Source organism: Leucoraja erinacea, chromosome 16 (assembly GCF_028641065.1).
Source record: "Leucoraja erinacea ecotype New England chromosome 16, Leri_hhj_1, whole genome shotgun sequence".
Classification (NCBI taxonomy): Eukaryota; Metazoa; Chordata; class Chondrichthyes; order Rajiformes; family Rajidae; genus Leucoraja; species Leucoraja erinaceus.
Genome location: NC_073392.1, coordinates 39,275,377 through 39,301,879, shown reverse-complemented (window position 1 = coordinate 39,301,879; position 26,503 = coordinate 39,275,377). Strand labels below are relative to the sequence as shown.

The 26,503-nt window shown below is 44.8% G+C and overlaps 1 protein-coding gene across 1 annotated transcript in view; it reads left to right on the top strand.

Annotated features, from left to right (window-relative positions):
• syn2b (synapsin IIb) overlaps positions 1-26,503 on the top strand; it is a 393,937-nt gene that overhangs the window by 203,944 nt on the left and 163,490 nt on the right. Inside the window, exon 3 of the mRNA XM_055648228.1 lies at positions 3,085-3,176. Coding sequence (XP_055504203.1) covers positions 3,085-3,176 — 92 coding nt within the window. The remainder of the gene's footprint in view (positions 1-3,084; positions 3,177-26,503) is intronic.

The following is a 26,503-nucleotide window of genomic DNA, read 5'->3' as shown; positions in this document are numbered from 1 at the left end:
TTATTAGCTGAGCTTGATATTTAGAATTTTCTTTTAACAAACATTGTTTCCTGTGAGCATTCTTGCTTCTTGGCTGGTTTATATACAGTATGAGCTGTGTGGAGCTGAATCTCCCTCATGCAAATGCCAGCACAATGCAGCCACTGTGAGAGTGGGAGAAATATTCAACTGGTGATAAACCTAGCCATTAAAAAACAATTTTTTACTCATTCATCATTTTTTTTAAAGAGATATTAACCAATTGAAGAAAATAGAGGACAGCACACAACTACCAGCTGAATAATTCCAATAGTTTGACTTTTTAAAATTAGTCATAGAGTGATACGGTGTGGAAACAGGCCCTTCGTCCCACACCGTCACAGCTACACTAGTCCCACCTGCCTGCGTTTGGCCCATTTCCCTCCAAACCTGTCCTATCCATGTACCTGTCTAACTGTTCCTTAAATGTTGGGATAGCCCCTGCCTCAACTACCTCCTCCAGCAGCTCGTTCCATACACACACCCTTTGTGTGAAAAGGTTGTCAGTAGCCAACCCATTACATCGATGGCAGCACCCTAGGGACGGCGCAGAGGAGAATGATGTAATGTTTGTTTAGAGGCACAGCGTGGAAAAAGAGGACACACACAAAATGTTGGAGTAACTCAGTGGGACAGGCAGCATCTCTGGAGAGAAGGAATGGGTGATGTTTCGGGTCACGTGTGAAAAAGGGTCTCAACTCATCTCCAGAGATGCTGCCTGTCCCACTGAGTCACTCCACCATTTTGTGTCTATCTTCGGTTTAAACGAGCATCTGCAGTTCCTGCCTGCACCAAATTGTGTGGACGTGGCCACGGTCTGCGGAGATATAATAATGTCTTGCCATTAAAGACTGAATAAACTGTATAAAATTATAAGAGTGAGACAAAGTCAGTAAATGAATCTATTTCGCGTAGCAAGGAAAACAATAATAACAATGTCATTGTATGTTGGACTGGTTTAGATTGACACCAGTGGAAGTGGTCTCTCTCTATCCTTTGGAATGCAGAACAGGAAACTGATTATTGATCATTGCTGTTAATGTCCAATTGCATACAATAAAACATGAATGAAAATACAAACCAAGTTTCCTTATAGCCTTCCCAGCTGCCTATAGGGTGGCACAGTAGCGGCAAAGTTGCCACCTTACAGCGCCAGAGGCCCGGGTTTGATCCTGACCGCGGGTGCTGTTTGTGTGGCGTTTGCACGTTCTCCCTATGTGGGTTTTCTCTGGGTGCTCCGGTTTCCTCCCACATCCCAAAGATGTGCAGGTTTGTACGTTAATTGACTTTGGTAAGTTGCAAATAGTCCCTAGTATGTAGGATAGAACTAGTGAATGGGTGATCGGTGGTCAGCATGGACTCGATGGGCTGAAGGGCCTGTTTCGACGCTGTGCCTCTAAACTAACATTACATTGACTTTAAGATTGTGTGATTCTTTGATAATCCATGAAGAAATGTTGAGTTTGTTTGATTTTATAAGGGAACACTAATGATGACTTTAGCGGAATGCACATATTCCTGTCAGACGTAGAACTCCATTCTTTCTAACAGCTGTTGAGGGAGCAGTGTAAAATAACCACTTCGTTAATGCATTTTTGTGTTTCTTGAGGTCTCATTATAATGAATAGTAACTGACTTTGGAGACAGGATTAAAATAATGCTTCATTTTGTGTTGATGACATTGTACGCTTGTGTTACTTAATGTTCTGTTCCCCGCAGATCTTTAGACACAGCGGAAATATTATTAATGAAAAATGGCACTGATGTATTCCTAAAGCTGATCAAAGGTCAATTGCAGACACACATTTGTAAATGTCACACTTATGGAGAACACCAAAGCTGGATAACAGTCACATATCTGTTTGAATGAAGCTGAATATCTCTAGAGTGCTGGCTTTTAATGGGATAATTAGTATGTTCACAAATTCACATATTATAGTATTAGGTCATTCAGCCCATCGAGTCTACTCCGCCATTCAATCATGACTGATCTCTGCTTCCTAATCCCATTTTCCTGCCTTCTCTCCCGAACCCTTGACACCCGTTCTAATCAATAATTTGCCATAAAAATATCCAATAACATGGCCTCCACAGCCCTCTGTGGCAATGAGTTCCACAGATTAACTACCCTCTGACTAAAGAAGTTTCTCCTCATCTCCTTTGTGAAAGTAAGCCCTTTAATTCTGAGGCTGTGAGCTCTGGTCCTGGGCTCTCCCACTAGTGGAATCATCCTTTCCACATCCACTCTATTAATGCCTTTCATTATTCTGTAGGTTTCAGTGAGATCCCCCCCTCAACCTTCTAAACTCCAGCGAGTAGAGGCCCAGTACTGTCAAACGCTCATTACATGCCAACCCACTCAGTCCTGGGATCATTCTTGTAAACCTCCTCTGGACCCTCTCCAGAGCCAGCACATCCTTCCTCAGATATGGGGAATCAAATCTGCTCACAGTACTCCAAATGCGGCCTGACCGGTGCCTCAGCATTACATCTCTGATTAGTTATTTTGTATATAACTTACAGATCTGTACTCTAACGCCATCCTCACGAAGGTAATTATTTTATTATAAGATATCAAACTGATTGAAATTATGATTTTTATAAATGTGAATTCTGATGTCAACAAAACACAAATGATTTAAATATGACTTTAATAGATCAATATCCATCCCTTATAAACAGACTAAAATGAAATCCATTATAGAATAATTATCATTAATTAAATATTTCACCTATTAGAAAAACTTTTAGCTTTAGCTCCTTTAGATTTAGATCTTAGGGTAAGGAATCATGAGATTGGGGGGGAAAGCAGGAACGGGGTACTGATTTTGGATGATCAGCCATGATTTTATTGAATGGCGGTGCTGGCTCGAAGGACCAAATGGCCTACTCCTGAACCTATTTTCTATGTTTCTAACTTTCATTTTTCCACCTGACATGTTAATGTTCAGACAAAGGTCTTCCTGATAATCAGACTTGCAAAATCAACGTTTTTGATTGTTTTTATGACTGTTCAGATAGCCTTTCACCGTGTACTTAGCCACTATTTGAATTGTTTCTTTCCAGGCAGAATTTGCCGAGATTAATCTCATCGCTCAAGCCGATGGTACCTGTATGGTCGACATGCAAGTCTTTCGAAACAGCACGAAAGTTGTCAGGTGAGGCTGGAGGCTTTGCCAGTAACGTACCCGAGGAACAACCAGCCTTGTCTGCTTTTCATTAACACCCCCTCGGAAAATCATGCTTCTCAACCAAATATCCCACTGATCCATTTGCCTTTTCACCCAACACTTCATCACCTCCTAATGAGGTATGGTGTAAGGCAGAAATGAAGAGAAATTAGCTGTGGATGAGGGCAATATCATTTGAACTAGGTTGTGTCAATAACAGGCAACGGTTTAATGAAAGCACATATGGTGTTTGTACAATATATATAAGAATATGATTGCATTGTTTGAAGCTGCTGTTTGGAACCTATACTTGCAAACCTCTGGCCAGATGTTTACACCTTTTGTCTCCTGTTGGCAAATGGCTAAAATATCAGCCCACAAACAAAATACTGCTTGTTCCAGTTTTTCAGTGCTATTTGACGGAGTTTGAGGTAATTATCAAGAATGTTATATTCCCTCTGGCACGTTTTGCTACATTAGTTATTGACTGCACTTGCACCCATAAGCAAACAGCAGACTTTTCCATGATGGGGCAGAAGGTGATTGTCAGAACAGGTAAGTGAATAGCTGTAAGGAGGTTCACCCTTTATGCTCATTTCCACAAAACATTTGTGTGCTCAAGATGCATAGACTCAATGTCCTTGATAGCGAACGATGATCTATTCTATATTTTCCTTGATTGTCATCCCCTTTGATCTCCTTTTTCACACCTTACCCTTCCACATCACTGTATTTCCCTCTCCCCTGACTCTCAGTCTGAAGAAGGGTCCCGATCCAAAACATCACCCATTCGTTCCATCCAGGGGTGCTGCCTGTCCCGCGGAGTGACTCCTGCCTTTTGTATCTATCTTCAGTGTAACCCAGCATCTGCAGTTCCTTCCAACACATCTTCCATATCATCATGGTTTCTACACGTTGAGTGGTGGTGAGACAGGAGTCCGTGGTGTTGTTGCATTTCATCGAAGAGAATTTGACCACATCCCTCAATGTTGCCCTCTTTCCACCCGGGACTTTTTTCCAACAGTGGAGCTCAGATTAGAATGCCCCTATTGAGAATCAGGCATATAAACAATGAGACCTGCCCGGCTGATTGCACAAAATGCTGGAGTAACTCAGCGGGACAGGCAGCATCTCTGGAGAGAAGGAATGGGTGACGTTTCGGTTTAACCATATAACCATATATCAATTACAGAATGGAAACAGGCCATCTCGGCCCTTCTAGTCCGTGCCGAACACTTATTCTCCCCTAGTCCCATCTACCTGAACTCAGACCATAACCCTCCATTCCTTTCCCGTCCATATAACTATCCAATTTATTTTTAAATTATAAAATCAAACCTGCCTCCACCACCTCCACTGGAAGCTTATTCCACACAGCTACCACTCTCTGAGTAAAGAAGTTCCCCCTCATGTTACCCCTAAACTTCTGTCCCTTAATTCTCAAGGCATGTCCTCGTGTTTGAATCTTCCCTACTCTCAGTGGGAAAAGCGTATCCACGTCAACTCTGTCTATCCCTCTCATCATTTTAAAGACCTCTATCAAGTGTCCCCTTAACCTTCTGCGCTCCAAAGAATAAAGACCTAACTTGTTCAACCTTTCTCTGTAACTTAGTTGCTGAAACCCAGGCAAGTAAATCTCCTCTGTACTCTCTCTATTTTGTTGACATCCTTCCTATAATTAGGCAACCAAAATTGTACACCATACTCCAAAATTGGCCTCACCAATGCCTTGTACAATTTTAACATTACATCCCAACTTCTATACTCAATGCTCTGATTTATAAAGGCCAGCACACCAAAAGCTTTCTTTACCACCCTGTCTACATAGCTATGCACAGTTATTCCTAGATCCCTCTGTTCAACTGCATTCCTCAATTCACTACCATTTACCATGTGCGTCCAATTTTGATTTGTCCTGCCAAGATGTAGCACCTCACACTTATCAGCATTAAACGCCATCAGCCATCTTTCAGCCCACGCTTCTAAATGGCCTAAATCTCTCTGTAGACTTTGAAAATCTACTTCATTATCCACAACACCACCTATCTTAGTATCATCTGCATACTCACTAATCCAATTTACCACACCATCATCCAGATCATTGATGTACATGACAAACAACAGTGGACCCAACACAGATCCCTGTGACACCCCACTAGTCACTGGCCTCCAACCTGACGAACAGCCATCCACCATTACTCTCTGGCATCTCCCATTCAGCCACTGTTGAATCCATCTTGCTACTCCACCATTAATACCCAACAATTGGCCTTACTGAAGTCCATATATACAACATCCACTGCTTTAACCTCATCAATTTCCCGAGTAACCTCTTCAAAAATTCAAGAAGATTAGTCAAACATGACCTTCCAGGCATGTTGACTGTTCCTAATCAGACCCTGTGTTTCCAAATGCTTATATATATTATCTCTAAGTATCCTTTCCATTAATTTGCCCACCACTGACGTCAAACTAACAGGTCTATAATTGCTAGGTTTACCCTTAGAACCCTTTTTAAACAATGGAATAACATGCGCAGTACGCCAATCCTCCGGCACTATTCCCATTTCTAATGACATTTGAAATATTACTGTCATAGCCCCTGCTATTTCTACACTAACTTCCCTCAATGTCCTAGGGAATATCCTATCCGGACCTGGAGACTTATCCACTTTTATATTTTTCAAAAGTGTCAGCACTTCCTCTTCTTTGAATCTCATAGTTTCCATAGCTACTCTACGTGTTACCCTTACCTCACATAATTCAATATCCTTCTCCTTGATGAATACCGAAGAAAATAAATTGTTCAATATCTCCCCCGATATCTCTTTTGGCTCTGCAGATAGATGTCCACACTGACTCTCTAATGGACCAATTTTATCCCTCGTTATCCTTTTGCTATTAATATAGCTGTAGAAACCCTTTGGGTTTACTTGAGAACCTTCTTCAGACAGAGGGTCAGGGGAGAGGGAGACATGGAGATATGGAAGGGCAAGGTGTGAAAATCAGACACCAAAGGGGATGCAGATCAAGAAAATCTTAGAATAGGTCATTGTTAGCTCAGGGCAGGTGACAACTAAGCATACAAAGATAAACATTTAATCAGGACAGTCAGACTGATCGGAAAACTAAGGTGAGGGAGGGACAGAGAGAGAGGGAAAGCAATGGCTACTTGAAGTTAGAGAAGTCGATATTCATATATGAGGTGAGTCTGAAGAAGGGTCTCGACCCAAAACATCGCCATTCCTTTTCTCCAGAGATTCATCCTCACACTTTGAGTTACTCCAGCAATTTGTGTCTACCATTGATATTCATACTGCTGGATTGTAAGCTTCCCAAGTGAAGTATAAGGTGCTGTTCCTGTAACCAGGGCCTTAACTAGGGAGATGCTTGATCTTGGTCTGAAAGGAACCTTTTCTTTAATCGACCAAAGGTTGTGCTGGCACATTAGAGGTGGAGATGAATTTGCCACGGTGGTTTTGAAGTGATAGAAACAAGGAACTGCAGGTGCTATTTAACAAACAAAAAGACACAATGTGCTGGAGTAACTCAGTGGGTCAGACAGCATCTCTGGAGAACGTGGATGGGTGATGTTTCATATGAGGGCCTTTCTTCAGATCCCGATCTAAGTGTATACGTACCCAAGTAAACATAAGCAAGAGGCTGCAACAACAGCTGTATTAATCTAGCTATGACAGGCACTGACTGACCAGCATGCAGTTCCCTCTATAATCTCTATCAATCTTACCGCAAAGTATCATAAGTAATGCTGCAAGTAGATCAGTGTTGAAAGATCCTTTTGATCTGTTTTTTTATTTGATTCACATGTTTAATCAATAATATTTTATTATTAATGTTTAACTAGACCCCGTTGGGTCCCATGTTCACAGGGGAGGGCTGGGCCCCCAACTCAATATTCCACCTCTCCACTAATTCCAATATTGGTGGACAGCGGATAGGGGGGGGGGGGGGGGGGGGCTTTCTGGAGCGCTAGTATGGGTGTTGTGGGCTAAAGGGACTTGTTTCCAGAGGGCTAGTATGGACATTGTGGGCCGAATGGATTCTTGGGCTGGCAGCTCAGTCACTCAGGCCTGGTGGGCTGGCAGCTCAGTCACTCAGCTGGTGGGCTGGCAGCTCAGTCACTCAGGGCTGGTGGCAGCTGGCAGCTCAGTCACTCAGGGCTGGTGGGCTGGCAGATCAGTCATGGCTATTCCTTGAAATTCCATTTCAGGCAGAATGCAGGCCACCAAATTCGATTTTATAACACTTCAAGCAGAGTGCAGGCCACCAAACTTGATTTCATAACATTTCAGGCAGTGCAGGCCGCAAAACTTGATTTCATAACATTTCAAGCAGAGTGCAGACCATCAAACTCGATTTCATGGCGTTTTTGGCAAAGTGCACCTCCCCATAACCCCTGACACCTGTACTAATCAAGAATCTATCTATCTGTCTTAAAAATATCCACTGATGGCCTCCACAGCCTTCTGTGGCAACAGATTCCACTGATTTACCACCCTCTGATGAAAGAATGCTCAATAGGATCCTTCTCATCCATTCCCACCCAGTGACTTAAGATTTGTTCCTTGAATTGACGTTCAGTTTAGTTAATTGTCATATGTACCGAGGTACAGTGAAAAACGTTTTGCTGTGTGCTATCCATTCAGCAGAAAGACAATACATGATTCCAATCAATCCGTTTAGAGTGTATAAATACATGATCAGGAATAACGTTTAGTGCAAGCTAACCCCAGCAAAGTCCGAACAAGGATAGTTTGAGGGTCACCAACGAGGTAGATAAGAGTTCAGCACCGCACTCTGGTTGTGGTAGGATGATTCAGTTGCCTGAAACAGCTGGGAAGAAACTGTCCCTGAATCTGGAGGTGTGCGTTTTCACATGTCTATATATTTTGCCTGATGGGAGAGGGGAGAAGAGGGAGTGGCCAGGGTGTGACTCGACCTTGATTATGCTGCTGGCCTTGCTGAGGCAGCGTGAGCTGTAGATGGAGTCAATAGAAGGGAGAATAGTTTGTGTGATGGTCTGGGCTGTGTCCACAATTCGCTGTAGTGTATCGATTCTGTCCTGGTGGCACAATAGACCTGATATTCATCACGTGACAACTATAAGAGAAGCACCACGAAGAAACGTGGCCATTTTCTTCACTAATACCTTTGATTTCATCAGTCAGGAAGAGTGCTGGAACATCCTCCTCAAATATGGCTGCCTGCAATAATTCATGGCTATTTACTGTTTACTGTATGTACTAGTATGTACAGTAACAGGCCCGTGCGAAGCTTTTCAAAAAGGGGGGTGGCATGACAGGATTACAAAAAACTTAATGTGAAATAATGTGTGAGCTGCACACATCACGAGCGCGAAGCGTGAAGTCCCTCGATGCCAGGGTCCAGGGCCCACTTAAGGGCCCTGGAAGCTCAGGAGTTTTAGATGCTCTCTGATGCATTCTGAGCCTTGTTTTGGAACATTATTGCACCAAATTTATGACCAATATTTCAGAAATTAACAGGAATCTGAGGTAGCTTTTTCACACAAAGGGTGCTGGGTGTATGTATGTAACGAGCTGCCAGAGGAGGTAGTTAAGGCTGGGACTATCCTAATGTTTAAGAGACATTTGGACACGTACATGGATAGGACAGATTTAGATGGATATGGGCCAAACGCATGTGAGTGGGACTAGTGTAGATGGGACATGTCGGTCGGTGTGGGCAAGTTGGGCTGAAGGGCCTGTTTCCACACTGCATCATTCTATGACTAAAAAGTGAAGAAGAAAAATGCATGTAGATAAGTAGAGCAGATTTGAAAGCGGAGTGAAATGTAGAGGCAGAGAGAGGTTTATGGGTGGAAAGGAACATAGGAGGGGGGAGAATGGGCTTGGGCAGTTGGGTGAAGGGAAAATAGACACAAAGTGCTGGAGTAACTCAGTGGGTTAGGCAGCATCTGCAGAGAATATGAATAGGCGACGTTTCACAGAATGCTGGAGTAACTCAGTGAGTCAGGCAGCATCTGTGGAGAACATGGATAGATAACATATCACAGAGTGCTGGAGTAACTCAGTGGGTCACAGAGTGCTGGAGTAACTCAGTGGGTCAGTCAGCATCTCTGGAGAAAAGGTATAGATTATAGTCATGTTGCAGTTGTATAAGATGTTGGTGAGACCGCATTTAAAATATTGTGTTCAGTTCTGGGCACCATGTTGTAGGAAAGATGTCAAACTGAAAAGAGTACAGAGATCCCCATCCTGGATCAGTCCAATCAGGGTTTTGTCATCCACAAGCTTGAGAAGCTTGACAGTTGTGTCTGTGGGGGTGCTGTCATTGGGTGTGAAGTGGTGATTTGAGTGGAGTGGTAATTGGAGTGGGGTGGGTGTAGAAGGGCCCAGTCTTTGCAGACTGAGGTCAGGCTGTGAGTGGGTGTGAAGTGGTTGGAGTGGGGTGGGGAAGGTTCCACTCTTTTCATACTGGAGTCTTGCCTTAAGTAGGTGTGAAGTGGTGCATGGGAAGGAGAGGATGCAGGGTCCATTCTTTGCAGACTGGGGTCTGGCTGTGTTTGTTGGGGAGGGGGTTTCAGGGTTACGTTTCTGATTTTCAAGCCTGTAGTAATAGATAGATAGATAGAATTTATTTGCCACACAAACAGGGTCGGTGGTATTTGGGTTGTCAACAGCGGTACAATAATAAAGAACACACAACCACAATAAAAAATGTAACACAAACATCCACCACAGCATTCATCACATACTCATTCAGGTTGTTCGTCAGCTGACAATTGTCCAAAGAGCGGGGGGCTTTCCTCTTATAGCTGGTGATTTCTTGCATGCCCTTCCAAACTGAAGAAGAATCACTAGCTGAGAACTTGCTCCTCAACTTCTCAGAGTACCTTTCCTTGGCAGCTCTGATTCCTCTTCTCAGCGCTTTATTGATTAGGCTATCTTTTAACTCTTTAACGATTAGGCTTGACGCATATTTGCCCCCAACACCCCCCCCCCCCTCCCCTCTCTCCCCTGTACTCAAAATGGAAATGTTACATCTGTATATAATTATCCCATTAAAATGTGTATTTATGTCACAAACTATGGAATTCATATTTTTCAGTATTGTTATCAAGGAAAAGAAAGCAGTTCCAATTGTTTGATATTATTTGATATTGTTTAATATTATTCATATGGAGGAGAAAATGTAATAGCTCTAAAACCTACCTTAATTTTGCAATCTCACTCAAGATAATTCCCCCAACTCTCCCCTCTCCATCTCTCTCTCCCCCTTCCCCGAGGGTCTCTCCACCTCCCCCTGACATTCCCTCTTTCTTGCGGGGGGTGAAGATGCAGGTGGCACGGGCCCAGCGGGCGGGGGGGATGAAGATGGCGTGGGCCCCGTGGGGGTGGCGTGGGCCCCGTGGGGGTGGCATGGGCCCAGCGTGGGGGCGATGTGCCCAGCGGGGGTCAGTGAGGGTGGCGTGGGCCCAGCGGGGGTGGCGTGGGCCCAGCGGGGATCAGTGAGGGTGGCGTGGGCCCAGCAGGGGTGGCGTGGGCCCAGCAGGGGTGGCGTGGGCCCAGCGGGGGTCCAGCGAGGGTGGCGTGGGCCCAGCGGGGGTGGCGTGGGCCCAGCGAGGGTGGCGGGGGAGGCATGAGCCCAGCGGGGGTGGCGTGGGCCCAGCGAGGGTGGCGTGAGCCCAGCGGGGGTGGTGTGGGCCCAGCGGGGGTGGTGTAGGGGGAAGATGGCTTGGGCCCCGGCGGCAGGGGGAGGCGAGGGGAGCCGGCTCCGCCACAGCGGCGACTGATTTTGGGGTTACAGCCGTTGGGTTCAGATTCGGCCACTCCCACCTGGGGACGAGAGAACAGAGAATTGGCCGTTTCCAAAGTGGAAACGTTTATTTATTTTTTTCCGATTTTTAAATTTTTTTTTGTGTGTGACTTTTTTCTTAAGGTAAAAAAAGGGGGGTGCGGTCGCACCCAACGCACCCCCCTTCGAACGGCCATGAGTAAGCCTTATAGAGACAAAAAGCTGGAGTAACTCAGCGGGACAGGCAGCATTTCTGGAGAGAAGAATGGGTGACGTTTTGGGTTGAGACCCTTCTTCAGACTAGTTAAGGATAATGGAAACGAGGGATATTGACAGTGATGTAGAGAGATAAAGAACAATGAATGAAAGATAAGCAAATGAGTTACGATGATAAAGGAAACAGCCATTGTTAGCTGGAAAACGGGAAGCTGGTGCGACGGGTGGCGGAGGGATCGAGAGAGAGGGAATGCCAGGATTACTTGAAAGCTTTACTAGTACGTACTGCAGGAAATGAGCCTTGATACTAACTAGACGATCTACAGCACAGCCACAATGGAGACCAGCCCTTTCACCAACTTTAGAAAAGCCAAGCAAGGGATCGCTGTTGGACGGCAGCCAATTTAAGGAAAGAGAATCCTTCTCTCAACGTTGAAGCACCTTGAGCCGAGCAGCTTAGGCGGGCTGCAGTAACTAATCTGCCGCGGATCATGTTTTGCAGAAATGAAGCAAATCACATCCAAACAATGTGAAGTTGATCCTGTTTCCACATCAGTGGCAGCAACAACCAGCTTGTGATGAATTCCAGATGCCGCACATGCTGAGGAAGGCAAACTTTGCCCAATCTCCTGTGCAGCCTGAAATTCTACTTGATTAGAAGCCCAAAGGCATCCTTATTGCTGACGAAAGCGCTGTTATTTATGGGCTATGGACAAGCAGTTATTTTCCAGCTGAAAAATTGGCCGTGGAAAATGTCAAGAAATAAATCATCGTGTAATTATTGTGAATACCGCTGGAGTTGGGGAATAGGGTAGGGTGCGGATTGAAGGAAATCCACTCAGACATGTGAATTGCATTACAATCTCCCATTACCTTTCACTTCATTCACTATCCTGACCTTTCTTTGGTGTTGTGCTTTGCCGGTAATGTGAAGAAGTATTCAGCCGGTTCTTTAATAGCGGCCGGTAACTTTGATGCAAATTTGCTCTTGTCATTGCAGAGCAGCAATGTTGCCTCCAGGTTCACTTTGCTATACAAATACATTAGAATTAAGAATGCAGCTGAGATACGGGAATATAAATGGGCCAGAGTCAGAGATTCATGGGATGATGGAAAACCACCTTGGTGTAGGGAGGAACGGCAGATGCTGGTTTAAACTGAAGATAGACACAAAAAGCTGGAGTATCTCAGCGGGACAGGCAGCATCTCTGGAGAAAAGGAATGGGTGACCCTTCTTCAGTTGGCACCAGCTCTTTGGTCATTTAGTTTAGTTTAGAGATACAGGGCGGAAACAAGCCCTTCGGCCCACCGAGTCCGCGCCGACCAGCGATCCCCGCACATTAACACGACCCTACACACACTAGAGACAATGTACACTTATTAAGATTTTGGAGAAAACCCACGTAGTCACGGGGAGAACATACAAACTCCATGCAGTAGAATAGTAAGATTAAACGAGCTTACCAGTTTGAAGTTTGATTTTGATTTTATGAGGCATTACGATGAGGGATTACATGAAAACCCCGCCAGCACGCATGCGCGACGTTCTTCAAAGCAGCGGTGTGGAATCACAGAAAACACAGTAATTGAAATAAACATGATAAAGATAAGGAGAACTGAGATACCAGTTGACCTTTATAATTGAGGGTGGGAGCGGAGGCCTCATTGTAACTCCTCATAAAATAAAGATCAAACTTCAAACTGGTAGGTTCTCCGTGAGTGACTTCGGAGTCACGTGAAGATTTTAAAGCTCTGTGATTTCAAACCGTGTAACAGTCCATGCTTCACTCACTGCCAAAGTCATCCAAGGGAGGAAGTATGTTATCGTAATCAAACATGAATCAGTTTTTTTTTAAAACAATAACAATATTTATTTTAAAAAAACAAAGAAAAATAACGCTCCCCCGGGCTTAAATTATATATTTGCAGAATTTAAAATCCTTTCTGCAAATAATACAGGTTTAACAATCGGCTTATTATAGAACGTTTGGAAAGTTCTTTCTGTGGACCACCCCGCTGTTGCCAGGATATGGTCCAATGGCACGTCCATATTCTTAGCCGCCGATGTAGATGCTGCCCTGGTGGAGTGAGATGTGTAAATGTAGGCCAGTCGGGTACTACCAAAATACCTGAAGCAGAGTCCATCTGTATTTTGCATAGTACCCGACTGATGAGGCAAAAGGGGGGAAAGGCATAGAAAAATAATTTCCCCCAGTTCAGCGAGAATGCGTCCATCGCTGCTGCCTCAGGGTCTGGTTCCCAAGAGACATATGTTGATACCTGGTGATTCAGTCGGGATGCAAAGAGGTCGATAACTGGTGTTCCATATTGCTTTGTAATTTCAGCAAATACTTTGGGGTTTAACATCAATTCGGTGTTATCATTGAATTTGCGTGACCTGGTGTCTGCCACTGTATTGAGCTTACCTGATAGGTAAGTTGCTGATAGCCAAATAGGTCTGTCGACACACCATTGCCAGATTGTGTTGACCAGATTATCACATGACATTGATTTTATCCCACCATATGATTAATATAGGCCACCGCTGTGGTATTGTCAATTTGTAGGCGGACATGCAAATGGTGCATAGTTGAACAGTAAGCTTTTAGCCCATAAAACGCACCCAACGTTTCCAAATAGTTTATACCCAGTGTCTGCAGTAGTGATGATTCTTGTATATTCCATCTACCACCCGTACTAGATATAGTGTTAGTTGCTCCCCAGCCTTGAGCACTAGCATCCGTTTGTATCGTGAATGTTGGGTTATTGATGATAATGGGGCTGGAACTATGCCAAATGTTCTCTATCCACCATTGTAATTCTGATATTGCTTTAGCTGGTAATTTCATAGTTCGGTCAAAATGACCTGCATGTTGTTTTAGTACTTGCACCTTTGCTCTTTGTAAGTTTTGGTAATGCAAAGGTCCAAGCTGGATAGCTGGAAATGCTGCTACTAGTTTTCCAATTATTCTTGCCACTTGTCGAATGGTTGGTTGATTGATAATCATTCATTTGTTGCAGGCTTGTGCCAATTCTGCTGCTTTTTCTTTTGGCAATATTACAGACATGTGGACTGAGTTAATTGTGAATCCCAGATAGTCCATAGTTGTGGATGGCGTCAACTTAGATTTATCTGGATGTATGACAAATCCCAGAGTTTCAAATAAATGTTTGGTAGCTAATACTGCTGATTTAGCTAATTCCAGGGTTTTGCCCACTATCAAAATATCATGACAATATGTTTTTGTTTTCTTAGTATTGCCAGGTCCGGTTTTAATATCTTGGTAAATAGTCTTGGGACTGATGTTAGGCCATTAGGCAACACTTTATACTGCCATTGTTGCCCCATCCAGTTAAACTTTAGGTATCTACGATGATCCTTATGAGTGGGTACTGAATAGTATGCATCTTTTAAATCGATGCATGCCATGAAGTGTCCTCTGGAAATCAATTGTTTGGCAGTAACAAATGTTTCCATTTTGAAATGTATATACTTGACAAAAGTATTCAATGTCGTTAAGTCAATGATGATGCGACATCCACCATCTCTTTTGGTATTAGTAAAGATATTTGATACAAATTCCAAAGGGTCATGTTCCGATTTCTCTATGATTCCCTTTGTATGACCAGTTCTGCCTGTCCCTCGCATTTTTCTTTTTGTGAGAGGGTAAACTCCCTGTGGGGTGCATGCTGAACTGGCAGCATACTTTTTTGAACAAATTCAATTTTGTATCCCTGAATACTTTGTAGTATATAATTGTCGAGAGTGATAGCCCTCCATGCTTCCAAAAACAGGTGTAACCTTCCCCCCGTTAGTAAAGGCCCTGCACCTTTTATGTTCTGGAAGGAACCAGACCCACCTACCTCCATTGTTACCAGTAGAATATTCATTTCTTTGGTCTCTGGCTCTTCATCTGTCGAGGTCTCGTTGTGTGGGGTTGGTGCATCTTCCATGGGGTCCGCTCTGGGCCCCGTCCTAAAAAAGACTTCCGGGGATGATATGCGAGCCCCATGCTTTCACCAGTAGCATGTTGTAGACGCCTACTGGTGGATGCGTAGGGGTGCTGCCATCTGGGTTGCATGTTCTTGCTCGTGCCGGGGCCTGCACTCATGAGTCCGAATGCTTTGGACTCCTCGTCCAGATCATTTACCTGCTTTGGCAGGTCTTTACCAAATAGCAGGATTTGTGGTTGTGAGGTCGGCGTTTTGCACAGCCCTGCAAATTTGGGGTTGAGGGCAGGTCTTATGGCTTCTTTCCGGAGGTTATTGATTTCATACTGTGTGTTACACAGCAGAGCCAGGGTGTCTTGTTGGTTGTTGGTCCTTTTAACACCGTCCACGGAACGAGCGTATGAGGTTATGGCTGACGTCAGGAGCTTCAGAACTTTTTGTAGTTTTAGTTCTTGGGTTTGGATACCCAGCCCAATGTACCCCCAGATTTGGCTATTGATGGCCGGTACATTGAGCGATATACAATTCTCTGGTGGCGTGTATAATTCCATCACCTCATTGACTACCTGTTCTTGGAGTGGGTTAAAGGACAGGTAGTCAATGCTAGCCGCCAGTTTAGGCTGCATCGGCTGTCCCTCTCGCGGTGTTACAGTGTAGTGGTTTACCACTCCCAGCAGCTCTTTCTCTTCCTGCACCCCCAGCATACTGCTGTTGTCTTCAGCCAACGACCCTGCTCTTGACCAGCCCAGCCCTGGTCGCCAACGCTCCCCTCTGCTGAGGGAGATGCGATGGCCAGTGCTGGGTATTGCACTGTGGCGGCTGTGCTTGCACTCCCTTGGCGGGCTTGCCCCATCTCCCGGAGCAAGTCCCGCTGGAGCATTTCCTCCATTAGCCACTCCATGCGGGCCAAACAGTCACCTCTTCCGCTCTCGGGCGGTGAGTCTTCCGTCCGGATTCATCGGAGTAAACCGGCCGGGCTGACTTCTGTTTATCCTTGCCTCCAACCCACTGCGGTTGTGCAGCAAGTGCGGTCCAGGTTCCGCCGGTCGCCCCCCACTGCTGGAACCGTCCTGGGCCATCACAGTCAGACGGGGTGCGACCTTCTTCGCTTGTCTGCCCTTGTTCATGATCTCTATGAAGACAAATCACAACAAGGGTTTTTCAAATACGACCTCAGAATAAGTTTTACTTACCTGGAGGTCCCGTTTTAAACTCTGTTGCGGGAGAGCTCGTTCTCCCGCCCGTCGCTGTTGCACTGCGTGAGACGCTATGTCGCGCATGCGTGCTGCCAGGACATAGCATCTCACGCAGTGCACGTGACTCCAAAGTAAAATTACCCAGTTTGTTGTGCTCCCTTAATCTTTCTCATTGGCCATGTAAATTAATTTCCTTGAAGTATTTTTGAAATTCGCTTTGAAAATTCATCTATAAAATACATTCTAGATGAAAACAACTTGCTGTGTATTTTTTTACCTTCATGATCTTTAGTAACTCTGCAACAGGAATAGTTTCCCTCATTTAGTTCAATAGTGCCATAGTTTTGAATGCCTCTTTTAAGTTATAGCTCCCTCCAAGTCCATAGTTTCCTGAATGTGGCAACAAAGCAATAAAGAAGGCGTATGGTATGTTTGCTTTCATCGGACAGGGCATTGAGTATAAGAGTCAGAAAGTCATGTTGCTGCTTTAGAGGACTTTGGTTAGGCCGCATTTGGAGAATTGCACCAAGACCTGAAACGTCACCCATTCCTTCTCTCCAGAGATGCTGCCTGCCCCGCTGAGTTACTCCAGCATTTTGTGTCTATCTTCGGTGTAAACCACCATCTGCAGTTCCTTCCTACACATTTGGAGTATTGCGTTGCAGTTCTAGTCATCCCATTACAATGAAGATGTGGAGACTTTGGAGAAGGTGCGGAGGATGTTTACTCGAACACTGCCTGAATTAGAGGTCATTGTCCATAAGGAGGGGTTGGACAAACTTAGTTTGTTTTAATTTGATTCAAGTTAGATGGTTAGGTTGTTTTCTCTGGAACTTTAGTGGTTAAGAGAAGATCTCATAGACTTATATAAAAGTATGCAAGGCATTCATAGCATAGACAGTCTTTGCTATGGATTCTACCCTTTTATTCCAGGATGGAAATGTCAAGAACTAGAGGACATATTTTTAAGTTGAGGGGGCAAAGCTTAAAGGAGATGAGCGGGAAAATATTGTTTTACACAGTAGGTGGTGGGTGCCTGGAACGTGCTGTGCTGCCAGGGGTGGTGGTGGAGGCAGATAAGAAAGTAGCTTTTAGATACACACATGGATATGCAGGGAAACAAAGAGATATATGGAAGAGTATTTCCAGGTTAATCAGTTTGAACATGAATCTTGGTTGATAAAGCGACTGTCAAATAGAATCACGACTAATTATTCACAAATACCCGTTGCTGATAGAAATGGTGAAATGTTCAGGATAGTGGGACAGAATTTGGGAGAAAAGACTATGAGAGAAAGAAAATGATTGTGTACAAAATCATGAGAGGAATAGATCGGGTAGATGCACTGTCTCTTGCCCAGAGTAGAGGAATCGAGGACCAGAGGACATTGGTTTAAGGTGGACCAGGGGAAAAGATTTAATAGTTGAATCCTGAGGGAACGTTACTTTTCCAATGGAATTTAGTAGGTATGTTACAAAACGTACCTGAATCGTGGCTGAGCATAGGAGCTGTTTGGAGGGGGGGCGGGTTTAAAACAACTAGGAACGCAGATGTTCAGTCGCTGCAAGACCCGGTCCCAAAAGCTATTATTAGTTTTATAGGCCAGAGTAGATATAATAAATTTAAAAGCTCTCGAGGTAGGTATGTACCTTATTTTTACATTAAATGGGGCATGGGAATTATAATTTTCTATAGTGAGTAGCTCATTTTGGGCTTTTTATATCCCCCAGTCGTTTTCTCGAAGCAGTTAGACAATCCAGCGCGCTGTACATTCTAAACCTGCGCGTTCCACATGAACCCAGAAAAAACCGTTTTAAAGGCATATTTACAGGACCTAAGCGCATTTGGCAAGTGGGACTAGTTAGTAGCTGGGATATTTTGAATTATTTGTGTGTTAGGCTATTTAAAAATGTTAATCTTTCCGAAGAAATGTGCTTTTGCCTAAGGGCCCGTTTTTTGTAACCCATTGAAAATCAGTGAACAAGATTTCAGGACAAAATGGTCATGTTTTAAATACTTGAGATCAAAAAAACTGTTATGAAAAAATTGCAGACTTGATGGAAATTTTTTGTCAAAATTTAGTCACAAGACAATAGACAATAGACAATAGGTGCAGGAGTAGGCCATTTGGCCCTTCGAGCTAGTACCGCCATTCAATGAGATCATGGCTAATCATCCACAATCAGTTCCCCGTTCCTGCCTTCCCCCCCATATCCCCTGACTTCGTTATTTGCGATCCCCTGAGTCCCCTGAGATTGCGATAGAGAAAGTGAGCAACTGGCAGCAGGGTGGAATTGGCAGCAAAGGTGATGACATTCTTGAAGATGGACAGAAAATCCTGGAGTAACTCAGCAGGACAGGCAACCTCTCTGATAGAACGAATGGGTGACGTTTCAGGTCGAGACCCTTCTTCAGACTGAAGAGAGTCTTCTTCATTTCTTCTCTCCAGGGATGCTGCCTGTCCTGCTGAGTTACTCCAGCATTTTGTGTCTATCTTCATTGGAAACCAGCATCTGCAGTTCCTTCCTCCACATCACGACATCCATGAATTGTGTATGAGACAACCATGAGTCTTCCAAAATTATTGCCTGTTTTGATGTACAACATTTATTGTCATAAGGTCATAAGGTCATAAGGTCATAAGGAATAGGAGTAAATTAGGTCATTCGGCCCATCAAGTCTACTCTGCCATTCAATCAGATCTATCTCTCTCTTAACCCCATTCTCCTGCCTTCTCCCCATAACTTCTGACACTCGTACAAATTAAGAAAAGTATTATCTAAATCTATATTTTGTATTCACAGTGCTCTTTGAGAGTGAGAATGCAGCTGTTCAGTGAAGGGATCTTTAGGTTTCAGTGTGAGACAATAGCAACATAAATACTCGCTGTTAAGGGCAGAGCTGATTTTGTATTCCTGCCATGGTTAACCAGGTTGTTCTTGCTCTTTAAATGGAGTATGAATCCCCTGGGAATATATAGTAATAACAATGCATATAAGGAGCTACAAATGGCAGCTCTTCCCTAATGGCTCATTCAAGGTAGACGTAAAAACTGAAAACACATCTGATGCTCCATCTTAGTGAAACATTGCACCATAGTTGTTAATCATTTAACCTGTCTAGCAAGCGTAGGCCCTAAACGTACCTTGGCAGAAGCATTGTACCCTTACCAGGGGAAACACAGCATACTTGCCCTGTAGCCAAGATATACTTCACTGAGAATGTCATAGTAAATCATGAGAAAACTAAAGAGCAGATGGAAACAGAGACCATAGTCTTGGTAATAAAAGCTTTATTACCTATTGCGATCTGGGCCTATCTTGCAAAAATATAGCAACCAGCAACCTCTGGTGATTTCAATAATTCAACACCCCCGCTCATCCTATCTGTGTGAGACAGGAAATACTGAACAGAGTAACTGGACTGCACTGGGCTAGCAAAGTATAAATGTGCCTGCCTTTACCTCTTAGCTTCTCGCTAACCCTGTATTTATTGACTTGCTGGCCGATCTGGACGAACTTCTCATTATCCTTCTGAGGTCAACAAGACCGCCTTTAGTTGAGAGATACAGTGCGGAAACAGGCCCTTCGGCCCGCCGAGTTTGCGATCAGCGATCCCCGCACATTAACACTATCCTACACACCCTAGGGACAATTTACACTTATACCCAGTCAATTAACCTACAAACCTGTGGAGTGTGGGAGGAACTGAAGATCTCGGAGAAAACCCACGCAGGTCACGGGGAGAACGTTCAAACTCCGTACAAACAGCACCCGTAGTTCGGACTGAACCTGGGCCTCTGGCACTCTCAGCAACTCTACTGCTGCGCTTCTAAAGAAAACATCCCCAGTCTCTTCTCATCACCAGAATTCTCCAGGACTGGCAACATTGTTGTAATCTTTTCCTGCACCCTCATAGAAAGCCATATCAAAGATTGCCAGTGACGGTACAATGAGGCCAGTGTGTCCAGCAAACATGAGAGTATATTATTACAGAGGGCGGCACGGCGGCACAGCGGTAGAGTTGCTGCCTTACAGCATCAGAGACCCGGGTTCGACCCTGACTACGGGTGCTGTCTGTATGGAGTTTGTTCATTCTCCCCGTGACCTGCGTGGATTTCCAGGATCTCCAGATTCCCTCCCACACTCCAAAGCCCTTCAGGTTTGTAGGTTAATTGGCTTTGTATAACTGTAAAAATGGCCCTAGTGTGGAGGATACTGCTAGTGTATGCGGTGATCGCAGTGTCGGCGCAGACTCGGTAGGCCTAAGGAATTGTTGCCACACAGTATCTCTGAACTAAACTAAACTAAAGGTAGACAAAAATGCTGGAGAAACTCAGCGGGTGAGGCAGCATCTATGGAGCGAAGGAAATAGGCAACATTTCGGGTCAAAACCCTTCTTCAGACTGAAACTCCATAGCTTTCCTTGGCTCCATAGATGCTGCCTCGCCCGCTGAGTTTCTCCAGCATTTTTGTTTACCTTCGATTTTCCAGCATCTGCAGTTCCTTCTTAAACTAAACTAAATGAGCTGCCAGTGAAGAATCATCTGGGCCATGCACGTTATTGGGTTCACAGTGGTCAGCTTCTGAACAGGAAGTTGAGGAAAGAGGAACGGGATGAGTAACGGGTAAACTTCCACCAAAAAGGATGGATTAATGAGGTAAAGAACTGCAACCATCTCCCCCTGTTAAACCATTACATGAAACTGTGAGAAAACAGTATTCCATTCAGTGATGTCATTGGTTTCAGACATGCTTGATACATTTCACAGCCCAATAAAAAATAAAATGAGGGTCGTAAGCAGAGTTAAGAATGGTATTTGTGGAACTGATCACTTCTGAAGGTACTTCTGAAGCCTGTTCTGAGCTATCACTATTTCAAAGACGTTTCCTTAATAATGGCCTGATAACGGCGAAAAAACTAATACTTAAATTTTGGAAACATACATCAGTCCGTACTCTTAAGGTGTGGATTACAAACATGTCCGAGACGCTACATCTTGAAAATATTAGACTTGTCTTGGCAGAAAAATCAGATCATTTTTTCAAGACATGGACACCCTTCACCGATTTCTTACAAGGATAGTTTGGCGTAACACAACTTTGGATTTAAATCTAACTATGGGTTGGGTGAGGTGGGTGGGGAGGGACGAGAGGCAGGTATATCACCACTTTTCTTTCTCTTTTTCCTTTTTTTTTTTTTTTCTATTCCTCTCTTCTTTCTTACTTTTACCCACTCTTTAGCTACACTACTTTGGTAGTCTAGAGAGTCCTATCTTTGCACATCTCACACCTTCTCTTTCTTGTTCTTTATCTTCTAATTCAAAGCTAAAAAGTCAAAATTGAAGCCGTGCTATATTTTTAAATGCCGTTTGTTCTACTCTTGTACATTTGCTTCTAATAAATAAAAAGATATTTAAAAAAAATAAAAGAATGTTATTTGTGAAATAAAATCGAGTGGAATATGAAATAATGAAAAGAAGTTGTTCTGGTAAACATAGCGTGCTTCACATCTCTATGAGAATATCCCAAACTACTGACACTTCACCAAGTACTCTGAAGTACTGTTGTTTCTTGAGAACAAAAGCTAATTTATGCACAGAACGTTCCTTCAAATGGCAGTATGATCATGAAATAATCTCTTTGCTGTGTGGGCAAAGGCACAAGTATTAGACGGAACATTAAGGAGTAGTTTAGGACCTTTCCCAATAGCCAGCCGCTCCAGCAGTGCTGCTCCAACGAGGTGTTCAAACCCCTGGACTGGTATTGAAAACCCGCACCTTTGGATTCGAGAGACCAAAGTAATACTGACTGAGACACAGCCATTTAATGGGATAAGAAGAGTTCAAGGTGAACAAATCTGTTTAGCAGCACCATATTTTGAGGGGGATACACAGTCTGCGGTGGAGTGGAATCACATACATATTTCCGAGTGGATTTGCATTGTCACCATTGTGGATGTGTGATTGCTCCAGTCACAGCAACACTGAATGGGAGAAATCGGCACTGTAGCACAGTGGTAGAGTTGTTGCCTTACAGCGCTTGCAGCGCCGGAGACCCGGGTTCGATCCCAACTACGGGTGCTGCCTGTACAGAGTTTGTTCTTTCTCCCCGTGACCGCATTGGTTTTCTCCGAGATCTTCGGTTTTCTCCCACACTCCAAAGACGCACAGGTTTGGAGGCTTGGTATAAATGTAAGTTGTCCCTAGTGTGTGTAGGATAGTGTTAATGTGCGGGGATCGGGAGTCGGTGTGGACTGAGTGGGCCGAAGAGCCTGTTTACGCGCTGTATCTCTAAACTAAACTAATTTGAATTTAGCTTTGTGTAGGCGTCCATTTTCAAATGTACTAATGCTTCTCCTTCTCTATTGCTAACTGGCTGGAAAACGTTCACCTCTACCCACACATCGAAGTTTGAAAACTGGCCCAGATTATAGAGTAAGAACCAAAGCAAAATGAGAGTCGAGAGTCAAGGGCAAGGGTATTGAATTCTCATATGCACCAGGAGTGGAACAATGCAATTCTTCAATGCTGCAACTTTACAGGCACGTTAACACAACATATAAATAAACCAGGTAATAATAGTGTAAACTGATATCCCAAACATTTTCCATATTAGGTTATTGCTCAGGTAGGGGTATGATTAGGATTGTACAGTGCAGTGTTAGAGTAGGGTTGCCAACTGTCCCGTATTAGCCGGGACATCCTGTATATTGGGCTCATTTTGTTTGTCCCGTACGGGACGGCCCTTGTCCCGTATTTGACTGCTACTAGTCGGGTCGAGGGGACTGTTGGGTCGTAGCTCCGCGTCCGGCCCCCGCGTCACTCGTCCCGATGTAGTGCAGCCCATAGAGTGCAGCAGCAGCAGCAGCAGTGCCTCGCCCGTGGCCCCGTCGGTCAGCAGCCTGGCCAGCTGTCCGACCTTCGGACCTTCTCTTACCGCCGACACCACCACCACCCCTCCTTCTCATGGCCGATCATCGGTTCATGAGTTGGATGGGGTGCCGGACTTTGAGCGCAAAGTCGTGCGGGCCAAAACTCCTCAGCTGGCCCGACAGCTGGGCTTTGTGTGCAGTCCAGCACCCGGGGCCAACTCGTCATTCACCCAGTCACGGCCGAGTCGGTCAACGAATTGCTGTCGGGAATTTGTCCCCCATTTTGACCTTTTGGCCCTTACTTGGGAGGGAGAAAATTGACAACTCTATTCAAGTGTCAGATGGTTGATGGGAAGATGCTGTTCTTGAACCAGGAGGATCACGGTTCTCAGACCCCTGAGAAGCTGAGTACCAGCGAGATGAGAGTATGGCCAGGGTGGTGTGGGTCTCTGATGATAGTAGCTGCTATTTGGAGGCAGCATTTCCTGTAGAACCTTATGACCTTATGACCGTATGATCCCTTTGATGGTGGGATGTGAAGGACATGTCTATATCCAGCACTTTCTGCAGCCTCCTTCAGTCTTGGGCATTTGAGTTACAGAAACAAGTCATGGTGCTGCCAGTTAACGTGTCAGGAGGCTCTCTACCACACACCTGCAGATGGTCAATGGAATATTCGGCAACATGCCGTATCTCCTCAAATTTATGGCGAAGAGGAGCTGTTTAGTTTAGTTTTAGTTTTAGAAATACAGCGCGGAAACAGGCCCTAACGGCCCAGTGAGTCCTCGCCAACCAGCGATCCCCGCACGTTAACTGTCCTACACACACTAGGGACAATTTACATTTATACCAAGCCAATTATGACCTTATGATCCCTTTGATGTGTACGTCCTACCAAGAAGGAAACCAAAGATCTCGGAGAAATCCCACGCGGTCATGGGGGGGACGTACTAAACTCCGTACAGACAGCACCCGTAGTCGGGATCGAACCTGGGTCTCTGGCGCCTCAAACGCTGTAAGGCAGAAACTCTACCGCTGCGCCACCTCGTCGCGTTTGTGTGGTTCAGCAGGTTGCACAGAAGTAGGTTGACAGGTTGAATAAAGGCTGATGATCTTGTCTCCCAAGCGATTGATGCCTCCGATTGTGCAGTTGCACACACTCAGTTATCCTGAGCATGGATTGCTGTGACTTATGCCCCTGTCCCACTTAGGAAACCTGAACGGAAACCTCTGGAGACTTTGCGCCCCACCCAAGGTTTCCGTGCAGTTCCTGGAGGTTTTTGTCAATCTCCCTACCTGCTTCCACTACCTGCAACCTCCGGCAACCACCTGCAACCTCCGGGAACCGCACGGAAACCTTGGGTGGGGCGCAAAGTCTCCAGAGGTTTCCGTTCAGGTTTCCTACGTGGGACAGGGGCATAACGTTAACTCCCAAGTACAGCCTCTCGCTCAACCGCAGGGAATCACACAGGGTAGATCATAACTACGGGTAAATGTGAAGTCAAGCTCAGGAAGCCATTTTGAGATCCTATAAACTTTTAAAACAAGTCAAGTCAAGAGAGTTTATTGTCATATGTCCCAGATAGGACAATGAAATTCTTGCTTTGCATCAGCACAACGGAATATATTAGGCACGAATACAGAACATATCGTATCATATCAGTGAGTCCATATACTATTATATAAATATATACACACATCAATAAATAAGCAGATAAAGTGCAAATAAACAGATAATGGTCTATTAGTGTTCAGAGATTTGTTTCAGTTGAGTTTAATAGCCTGATGGCTGTGGGGAAGTAGCTATTTCTGAACCTGGGCGTTGCAGTCTTCAGACCCCTGTACGTTCTACAGGAGATGAGTGAGTGGCCAGGATGGTATGGGTCCTTGATGATACTGCCAGCCTTTTTGAGGCAGCGACTGCGATAGATCCCCTCGATGGTAGGGAGGTCAGAGCCGATGATGGACTGGGCAGTGTTTACTACTTTTTGTAGTTTTTTCTCCTCCTGGGCGCTCAAGTTACCGAATCAAGCCACGATGCAACCGGTCAGCATGCTGTGCACCTGTAGAAGTTAGAGAGAGCCCTCCTTGACAAACCGACTCTCCGTAGCCCTCTCAGCAAGTAGAGGCGCTGATGTGCTTTCTTGATAATTGCATCATTGTTCTCGGACCAGGAGAGATCTTCAGAAATGTGCACACCCAGGAATTTGAAGCTCTTGACCCTCTCCACCATCGACCCATTGATATAAACGGGACTGTGGATCCCCATCCTACCCCTTCCAAAGTCCACAATCAGTTCCTTGGTTTTGTTGGTGTTGAGGGCCAGGTTATTGTGCTGGCACCATTTAGTCAGTCGGTCAATCTCACTTCTATACTCTGACTTGTCCCCATCAGTGATACGTCCCACAACAGTGGTGTCGTCAGCGAACTTGATGATGGAGTTCGCACTATGACCGTCTACGCAGCCATGAGTATAGAGTGAGTACAGCAGGGGTCTGAGCACGCAGCCTTGAGGTGCTCCCGTGCTGATTGTTATCGAGGCCATCCAGTATTGTTTTAAACATTCAGGGAAAGTTGATGCTCTTGGCTACACTCTTGAAACATTTAGAATATACTGTCAGGAAAGCAGAACTCTGTCTGTGTGTAATCATGGGCAGTTACTAGGCTTTTGCCATTGTTATTGGTTTATTGTGGTTTATTAGTCAAGTTCAATAGTGCTTTATTTGTCACATGTGCAACTGCCCAGAGCAATTCATGTTGCATGTACTACACATGCAGGCACCGCCATTTTAGGCGCCATTATTCAAAGTCTAAAGTCCGGTCGGCCTGTGTGCTTGATGTACTGGAGCAATCCCCGTGAATCGATTCCTCTCCTCTCCTCGCCCGGCCATCTTTGTGTACCAGGGGCACCTCCTGCAACTAACCTGGAGGCTGAAGGGTCTCAACCCGAAACGTCACGTATTCCTTCGCTCCATAGATGCTGCCTCACCCGCTGAGTTTCTCCAGCATTTTTGTCTACCTTCGATTTTTCCAGCATCTGCAGTTCCTTCTTAAACCTTTAGGAAGGAGGTGAGTTTGGAAATTTCTTTAGTCAGAGGGAGGTGAATCTGTGGAATTCCTTGCCGCAGAAGGCTGTGGAGGCCAAGTCAATGGATATTTTTCAGGCAGCGATAGTTAGTTTCTTGATTAGTACAGGTGTCAGAGCTTATGGGGAGAAGGCAGAAGAATGGGGTTAGGAGGGAGAGGTAGATCAGCCATGATTGAGTGGCAGAGTAGACTTG